This window comes from Solanum stenotomum, chromosome 8 (assembly GCF_019186545.1).
Source record: "Solanum stenotomum isolate F172 chromosome 8, ASM1918654v1, whole genome shotgun sequence".
Lineage (NCBI taxonomy): Eukaryota > Viridiplantae > Streptophyta > Magnoliopsida > Solanales > Solanaceae > Solanum > Solanum stenotomum.
In genome coordinates this window covers 18105318-18114476 of record NC_064289.1, presented here as the reverse complement: position 1 = coordinate 18114476, position 9159 = coordinate 18105318, and the positions used below count along the sequence as shown (strand labels likewise).

At 33.2% G+C, this 9159-nt stretch overlaps 1 protein-coding gene and 1 pseudogene across 1 annotated transcript; one reads left to right on the top strand and one right to left on the bottom strand.

Moving 5' to 3' along the window:
* LOC125873568 (protein MATERNALLY EXPRESSED GENE 5-like) overlaps window positions 1–3053 on the bottom strand; it is a 4116-nt pseudogene extending 1063 nt beyond the window's left edge.
* A 1683-nt stretch (window positions 3054–4736) lies between these two features.
* On the top strand, window positions 4737–8182 carry LOC125873567 (uncharacterized). The gene is made up of 4 exons (XM_049554474.1): window positions 4737–6397; window positions 6479–6786; window positions 6870–7707; window positions 7877–8182. The coding sequence occupies exons 2-4, from the start codon at window positions 6752–6754 to the stop codon at window positions 8180–8182; spliced, it is 1179 nt and encodes a 392-aa protein (XP_049410431.1). The 5' UTR covers window positions 4737–6397; window positions 6479–6751.
* Window positions 8183–9159: the final 977 nt, after the last annotated feature.

Below are 9159 nucleotides of genomic sequence, written 5' to 3'. Positions count from 1 at the left end.
AAAAAATAAATTCGAAGAGATTGAAGATAGTGAAACTAAAATAAATAAATTGAACTCTCACAAAAAAGTAAAAATTCATATAATCAACCAATTGAGATACTAAAATTCAATCGGTATTATTTATTACATTTAAATCCACAATTTAATTTTAATTATTTAAATTTTAGTCATTAATTTATTTTTTGAGATTTTCAATTTTAACCACCCAATTTTTAATTATCAAATATGTTTTATTTTTGTTTATTCTATAACCACTTAATGTATTTGAATGCTTTATATTAATAATAATGTATTAATGATATCAAGCACTCAATTATCTTTTCTTTTTCATAGTTGTTAAATTCTCTACTTCCGTGGCATGTATCCAATAATTATTGCTAATATTAATTTTTTGTGTTTCTTGTTCAAGATTTTCTTTATGTTAAGCGTTTTAAAATGTGAAACAAAACTTTTATAGATTTATTTTTTCTCTTGTGCGTGGAAAAAAAGAGTCAACCAAATAAATTTGTGAAAACATAAAATAATAGTAGTATGAATATTTTTTTGCACGAAGAGGTAGGACTTAAAAAAAACTATAGAAACATTGATTAAAAAAGGGTGCAAAGATAAAATAGGAAAAGGGTTTTGCAAAGGAAAAAAAATGCAGATAAAGAAAAGACTAAATTTTGAGAAAATGGAAGTGAAAGAGAAAGAGAGTGTGACAACAAGAAAAGGGCCCACAAAAACACTTGTCAAAAGGAAAGAGTGTCCTCACACAACTATTGTTGGTTGTGCCTCAACCACAACAAAATTTTTCAGTATGATACAATTGAGACCTTTTTTGAATCGTACAAATCATAATATTTTATTATATGAATTTATGTTAATCGAAGATGAACAAACTATGGTAATTGATTTACAATACCAATGCCCACCATTAATGTTGACAATAATTTTCAAATATCATTCTTTATTTTGAAAACAAAAACTACTTTTTCCCTCCTATTTTCACAATAATATGACTAAACAGGTACAATAGGCATTTATAGCTTAGCACCTAAGTATCAGAGCGATGGTTCAGTTAAAGCGTCTTAGCAATCATATAGCAGATTAGAATATGTCTTCAATTACGTTGGGCCAGAGAGGTATCTTTTGAATCAGCAACCAGTTGAGCCCAAAGATAAGATTAAACTAGAATTGGCAAGGGCTGCGCAAATGCAGGCCCCTCATCAGCAACTTCTAGTAAGGATTGTTCCCATCAACCTTTAAAAAGGTCTCCAGACTTGGTGTGCTTTGCGATCGCGAGGATCGCGGAAGCGAGACCCTGGTCACGAAAGTGAGACCCATTATAGGAGTACTAAAAAAGATTCTTTAAAATTGTGAATTCAACTTGTATATAACATTAAAATAATTCACTTTTATTCTAACTATGCAGTATAACTTTTTTACTAAGACGATTGACTTAGATAACTCTATCCCTTAACCTTGTTTTGCCATTAATTTAGATGTGAAAGTCATTTATAAAGCTCTCTTTTCAACTTTGAGCTATAGACATTTCTCCTCACATTTTAAGTACATGTCTATATTATGCTTTACCTTATTAATCCCCAACACATGAGTAATTTTTTATTGTCTTAGTATTAGAAACACAGTGATCCTTAAAAGAGAAACTAATTTTTACTAAAAATTTCTTTATTTCATAATTTTTAAAATTCAAGACCTTTTATTAAGGATGAAGGAACTTCATATGTATCATCACATTACTTGATGTTTCTTAAATTATGAGTTATGAACTCACTCAAAGCATAAATATAATATAGAGATCCTTTTAAAATCATTATTAGTTACATATTTTTTTCTATTAAGTATTTATGTTGCCCCCTAACTTTATTATCGAAATTTATAGATAAATTCTAGTTTGAATTGGCATTTATACTTCCTCTATCATTTTATGAGATAGATCTTTTGTTTTAATCTAACTATAAAAATGATATCTCTTTTTACAAAAAAATTATTTAATCTTATATTATACCTTACATAAATGGGGAGGGGGACGGAGAAAGAAAAGACTAAATTAGAATTGGCAGGGGCAGCGCCCTCATCAACAAATTCTAGCAAGGATTGGTCCCATCAACCTTTAAAAAGGTCTCCAGACCTAAATGACAGCAATCAGACAATCAAAAAGCCTCCCATTCACAAGTCAAAGGCACATACATATAGAGGCGAGCTGCGCAAGAGAGCAGCTTCCAGATGTCCTTCAACTTGTATAAAAGTTTAATTGCCAGAAGACCAAAATTTTAACATACCACTAAATAAGATGAAATGAATGGGTATTCTCCACATAGTAACTAAGAGGATTCTCCACAACCAGCACTCAATAATGAGGTAGAAAAAAGAGAGTGTCAAGCTCACCTTGTAAGGCATCCATTGCAGCAGCTGCATGAAGCGCGCGGACTCGTGAAATCAACAAAGCAAAGAATATTCAAGGGATTGGCTTCGGCCTGCATAATTAACAGTGAATCCAAAATAATGCTCAATTGTAGACGATGTGAAACTTACATGTCTTGATCCTTTTGGTACCAGCTTCACTTCTTTGTAACCTCCAAAAGGGCGGAATATATCTGAAAAAACTAAAGTAAAGGGAAAAACTAGAATGGGCCATAAAACAATAAGCTAATTTCCACACAAGAAAAGGATACGTGACACCTATATCTCTTCTTGTACAATCCGCAGGCAAACCCTCTACAAACAATGTACTGCTAGCATCCGGAGGAAGGGTAGCTTCTGGTTTGCCACCTACCATTCCAACAATATTCATGCTTCTAAAGGCTAACGGGTCCGGGTTGGATCCCCATAATTTCACTATGCATGGACGAAATTTGCTGCAAATTTTAATTTACCACTATATTAGACCTATACACTACTATTACGGAACCAACCTCAAAAGCAAATAAAAATGAAGTACCCCATTACGGAGGTAGCACTCATAAGATGCTTCCATAGAATCTTTGTCTCTCATCATTCCCCTTTCATAATAGCCAGGACCACTTGGAGCTACTAAAAAGGGGAAAATCAGAACAAACAAATACTATGATTTAGTCATGAGCACAAACAAACAAACAAAAGAAAAAGTGCAACAAATATCAGCATCAACCAAACCTGAAACTTGAAACAATCTTTACCCTAAATAAACTTTTTTAAAGAAACTCGTAGTCATGCAGAGTTGCAACTTCAAATCATTTATTCATATCCTCATACATACATCAACTACGTACTACGCATCAATCCTAAACAAGTTAATTAGGTATGCATCACTATTGTTCATTAGGGGTGGCTACTCGCTAATTCATTTAGTTCTGTTTTAAAACATCGGCAACGTATTGTTAATTAGTTACTCTCGATCGCTCCATTTCAATTTGATTGTCTCGTGACTAAACATGACTTTTGAATCTTATGATGTTAAGTTAAAGATATGTTGAATGTACTGAAATGCCACAATATTTGTTACATTACACAACTTCTTATCCTTATCTTATCTAATTTTCTCACTCAATCAAATAAATTGGACAAAAAACTTATTAGAAAAGATGTCCTGCACATACATCATTGGACAGAATTTTGGAAAAGGTTTTTTATATGTATTAAACGAATTCCTATATATATAATTGTGAACTTAGTAATCATTTTAGTACTTTTCTTGATTTTGACTTATCTCTTTCTTTTTTGCATATTTTTAATTACTTTTTTCATAATTACTGTAATGCTGCAAAAAAATAGTTTTTTTTATTATCTAACTTAGGTAGATAGTTAACTTAGTAAAACTTGGGTTGTACTCATAAGTGATGGTAATAGTTGACATAAATTTTATACTAAAATTATATTATATAATAATTGAATTATTTTACTTGAAATTTAGTGCAATAAAGTTAAAGTTGTTAACCTACTGCAAGTATCATTTTCATGAAAATACATGAATTGTAATTAGTGTCGGATACAAAATTTTTATTAAAGGAGTTTGAAAAATAAAAATATAGTGCAGGAAATTTGAACTTGGAAGCTCAAGATAGATTTTGAACCCCTAAACCATTGAGGCAGCCTTCAATCTTGTGTTTAGGTGATTCAAAATCTATATAAATCCATAAAAAATACCTTAAATGTATAATGCAGTTTTTTATCGTGGGGGTTCGGGTGAATACCCTGGCAACCTCCTAGATCCACCCTTGGTTGTAACATAATTTTTCATTTTGCAATAGAGAACTTCTGCTTTTCCCGTGATGCAACAAGTAATAAGACTGAAGTGTTAGAATGAGAGAGTTGTATATTATCAGGAAGGAAGAATAGCTGCTTGTCAAAGAAGAATTGCTAAAGTTTATATTTTAATATTGATTTTTTTCTTCTATTGTGAAGAATTTTGGAGTTAATAACTTTGGTGGTCACTCAACTATCAACTCTTTTCATAGAAAGTCACTCAACTTTCATTTTCAACTCAAAAGTCACTCAACTATGACTTCTTTGCATAGAAAGTCACTTAGCCTATTTTATTATTTTTTTCACTAAAATTTGCTGACATGGCATTTTTATTTTTAATCAAAAATTTTAAAACCAAATACATATCCATTTAAACCATTTAATTACCCAAACCCATTTAACCCGACCCGCTACAAATATCTTCCATTATAATCGTTCTCTTTGTCTCCTGTTCTCCTAGCGTTCTTCTTCTGCCTTTTTTTAATTTCACAATTTCAAAATCTCTATTAAGTAGAAATTTATAATGGATTCCTCCTTTCCTTTTACCTAGATTTAGAATTATCTTCCATTATAATCCAAAGTTTCACTATTGAAGATGGAATATGCTCTTGAGCTAAGGAGAACAACAAGTGGATCTCAAATTAAAGGTTCCAGCTCATCACCTCAGTCCTTGTTTCATGAGGAAAGGGGACACTACATGGGTATTTCACAAGAAAACAAGGTACGCTTTAGATTATTTTTTATTTTATTTTTCTGAAAAATGTATAGTTTTGTTTAATCTAGGGTTTATTTTTATCTTTAACTATTTGTTGTTGAATCGAAGAACGGCAAGTGGGGTTAGAGGCTCTTTATCAATGTGGGAGTTGGACCTTTCTTAATAGATATGGTCAGGATTTATTATTTTAAGACTCTTTGAATTGTGGCTGCTTTATGATTTTTCTTCTACTTTAATTTGTGTTTATAGGGAATATCGTCACAATTTGAAATTTTTTTAAGCGTAGTACTAGCTGAAGAAGTTCAGGGTGATAGTGTTCTGAGTTTAAGGGATGATGTAGTAGAGGTTGTCCAAGATAATATGGTGGGTGAGGTAGAAAATGATAATTTCAATGATCCTGATTATAACTTGGAGGAAGATGATGAAGATTATCATGATGTTGTTACTGAGCGTCGTCATATAAAGGTGAAAGGTAGACCTAAAAAAAATATTGATAGTCGGATGATTGGTGTTGGACCATCCACTACTGGAATTTTAATTCCGCAAGTGAATCAAAATGCAGAATCAGATTATGACGATTCTGATGAGTTGTTGGAGGGGGGTACTGATTCACAAGACGAGGTAGAATATAAAAAGTATGATGCAGAAAATGACAACCCTATTTTAGAAGTAGGGATGAAGTTTGCCAGCTTTGAACAGTTTAAGGAGGTTTGTATGAACTGGGGGATCAAACATATGAGGCAAATACATTTCGCCACCAATGATAAAAGAAGATGTATTTGTAAATGCAAGCAATCTGGGTGTCCATTTCATGTTTTTGCTAGCCCAATAAGTAAGTTTGATCCTACCATTCAAATCAAAACCTTGAATATAAATTATACAGGTCCTACAGTATCTAACAATTTTCATTTGACACATCAATGGATTGCAAGAAAGTATTTTAATATTTTTAGAATTGATCTAACTTGGAGTGTTAAGGGAATAATTGCAATAGTGTAGAAGGATCTTGGCTACACAATAGAATATATGAAGGCATGGAGGGCCAAACGACAAGCTTTGAAATGGGTTTATGGAGATGAGGGTGCACAATATGAAAAATTGTTAAGGTATAGGGCTGATTTGCTGAATACAAATCCAGGCTCTAATGTAGAAATTTGGAGAGATGAAAGTAAATTTAAGGGATTTTATGTATGTCTTGCTCCTTTGAAAAAAGCTTTTAAGTCTGGGTGTAGGCCATTAATAAGCCTAGATGGTTGTTGGCTTAAGGGCACATATGGAGGCAATTTGTTAGCTGCTGTTGCAATTGATCCTAATGATTGCATCTTTCCTGTTGCATATGCTGTGATCGCTGATGCTGAAAGTAAAGAGACTTGGAGTTGGTTTTTAACCAATCTTGGATATGATTTAGAGATAACGAATAGTCACCACATCGCATTCATGTCTGACAGACAAAAGGTGAAACACTCAATTTTTTCATCTTTCTAGTTTACTATTTTTTTTGTAGTATGTATTTACTATTTAAAATCAATGCTACAGGGATTGATTGGGGCTGTTAAGGATTTATTTTCGGAAGCAGAACATAGAAATTGTGTCAGACACATGTATCAAAATTTTAGAAAAAAACATAAAGGCAAGGCACTAAAGGACCTAGTATGGAATGCAGCAAGAGCAAGTAATGAAGTGAGATTTAGGATATGTATGGAACGACTCGAGCAAGAGGATAGAGAGGCTAGAAAATGGTTTGATCATTCTGAAAGGCCATTCCAAACCTAGACTAGAGCATTGTTCAAGACACATAGCAGATGTGACATGCTCTTGAATAATCTTTGCGAAAGTTTCAATAGGTACTTACGTATTCTTGTGTCTATGTAAAATATCATTCACACCTATTAATCCTCTCATTTTGTCTTTATATTTTAATTTGTAGGTACATTCTTGATGCAAGAGACAAAGCTATTATAACTCTATTGGAAATGATAAAGAATAAGCTTATGAAGAGGTTGTATAAGAAGAAGGAATGGATTAACAAGTATCAAGGTCTTATCTGTCCAAAAATTGAAAAAAAATTGAACCAAATAAGACTTGAGGCAGCTTTGTTTAGACCAAATTTTTCTGGTGGACCCAAGGTGTCAGTTGAGGGTCCAGGAGGGCCATTTATTGTGGATATGCAAAAAGAAAGTTGTACGTGTAGAAGATGGGATTTAACATGTTTGCCTTGTCCTTATGCTTTGGTTAGTATTCATGGAAATGGTGATAGAGTTGAAGATTACGTGAATGTATACTACAAAGTTGAAACTTTCAAAAATGTGTACTCACATTTCATTAATCCAATCAATCCCGAGGATCATTGGCCAGAAGTTATGAATGGTGGTGAGGTTCTTCCTCCTAAGATAGTAAGAAAGAAGAGAGAGAGGAAGCCTAAATTAAGACGAAAGGAAGCTGAAGAGCTACAAAAACAGAAACAAGCTGAAGCGCAAAGACAATCGAAAAGTAGGTCAGCCAAAAGGGGTGAAGAACTGGCTCCAAAAAAGAAATCAAAAAAAGGCACTATTCATATAAAATGTTCTATATGCAACAAAGATGGACATAATGCAAGAGGCCACTATAAGTATGTCAATATTGTTGTGCCAGAAACAAGACAACCTTTTGAAACTCAAGACTTGGTGTCTGAATATGTCTCGTGGGGATACTCTAACCAATTTAACCATGACACGTGTGATAATTCTCAATTGGAGGTCAATTTAGCAAATCAATCTATAACTCAGGTTGTGATCTACACTTTTAATATTGTCTTTCATTAACTGTATATCATATGGAAGATTTTAAAGTTGTAATTTTTTTATTAGGAATAAAGACAAAAATCAACTGGTGTTGAATGCATTCAAGATGGAGTTGTTGTTCAAGTCACAGATGTTGTAAATGTGAGTGATAAAGGTGCTGATTGTGTGCGAGGAGCTTGGTGTGCTCAAGATGAAATTGTTGATTGTGTGCGAGAAACTCGGTGTACTCAAGATGAAAGTAATGACTGTGTGCGAGGAATTCGGTGTGCTCAAGATGAAACTGCTGATTGTGTGCGAGGAGATCGGTGTGCTCAAGATGAAAGTGTTGATTGTGTGCGAGGAGCTCGGCGTGCTCAAGATGAAAGTGCTAATTATGTGCGAGGAGATCAATGTGCTCAAGATGAAAGTGCGCATGCAGGCTTATCAAAAAAAGGCTGAATTTACAAGAAAAATGTCATGAAGGATTATGTTTGTGAAGCTTCAATGAAAAGGTCCAGGAAGTGTTAATATGACATTGTATATAAAGTGTCTTATTTTGTTAAAACTTGTGGTCATGTGCTTAACTCATTAGTTAGAAAGTGCTAATATGACAGTATTATTTCTTTAACACTTTGCATGTCAAACAAAGGTGAGATATTGCTTGTGCCTAGATCGACTTTAACTGCACACAATCCAGAGGATGAACCTATCAGATATCTAAAGGTTATCAACTTTGGTTACTCTAATGCGACAAACATCTACATTGAAAGCCTAGTGTGTGCCCCGCTTTTCGGGACAAATAAAGCTTAGAACAAGAACAAGATACAGAATCTCAGATGAATGACAATGCTGTAGCTAATGACTTGAGGTGAAAGTTGATGTTAAGAACAACTAAATCCACCCGATACTGATGCCACAGATTGAAATGATGAAGCTGTTACAGAAGCATGGTGTTTCTTCCATTTCTAGTCTCGTATAATTTTTCTAACAGATAAAAACTGTTCACAATGTTCATTATGATGTTCTAATGTTATTTCCATGTCCAGAGAGCAAGACATATGTTTATTATGATCTTGTTTCTGCTCACTAATTGCTTATTATTATCGATTTGTATGACTAAATTGGGACTTGAAGGTTCGTCATGACAAAGCATTTAACAAATCTTCTCCAAAAAAAAGAAGAAGCTAATATGACAGTATATAAAGTGTCTTTTTTTGTCAAAACTTGTGATCATATGACCTTAACTGATTCGTAAGGAAGTGTTATTATGACATTGTATATGAAATGTTTTATTTTGTTAAAACTTGTCGTCATATAATTAGTGTAGCCCTTGTGGTCGGGCCCTTCTCCAAACTCTATGTGTAGCAGAAGCTTTAGTTTATGGGGCGACCCTTTTTTTGGTCCTCATGTGACCTTAACTCATTAGTTATATGTGTTATTTTATAAGTAGTATTTTTT

Coding starts and splice junctions, on each gene's coding strand:
- LOC125873567 (XM_049554474.1), top strand. CDS start 6,752: ATGCTCTTGAATAATCTTTGCGAAAGTTTCAATAG. Junction 6,787..6,869: donor CTTTGCGAAAGTTTCAATAG/GTACTTACGTAT, acceptor TTTAATTTGTAG/GTACATTCTTGATGCAAGAG. Junction 7,708..7,876: donor CAAATCAATCTATAACTCAG/GTTGTGATCTAC, acceptor TGAGTGATAAAG/GTGCTGATTGTGTGCGAGGA.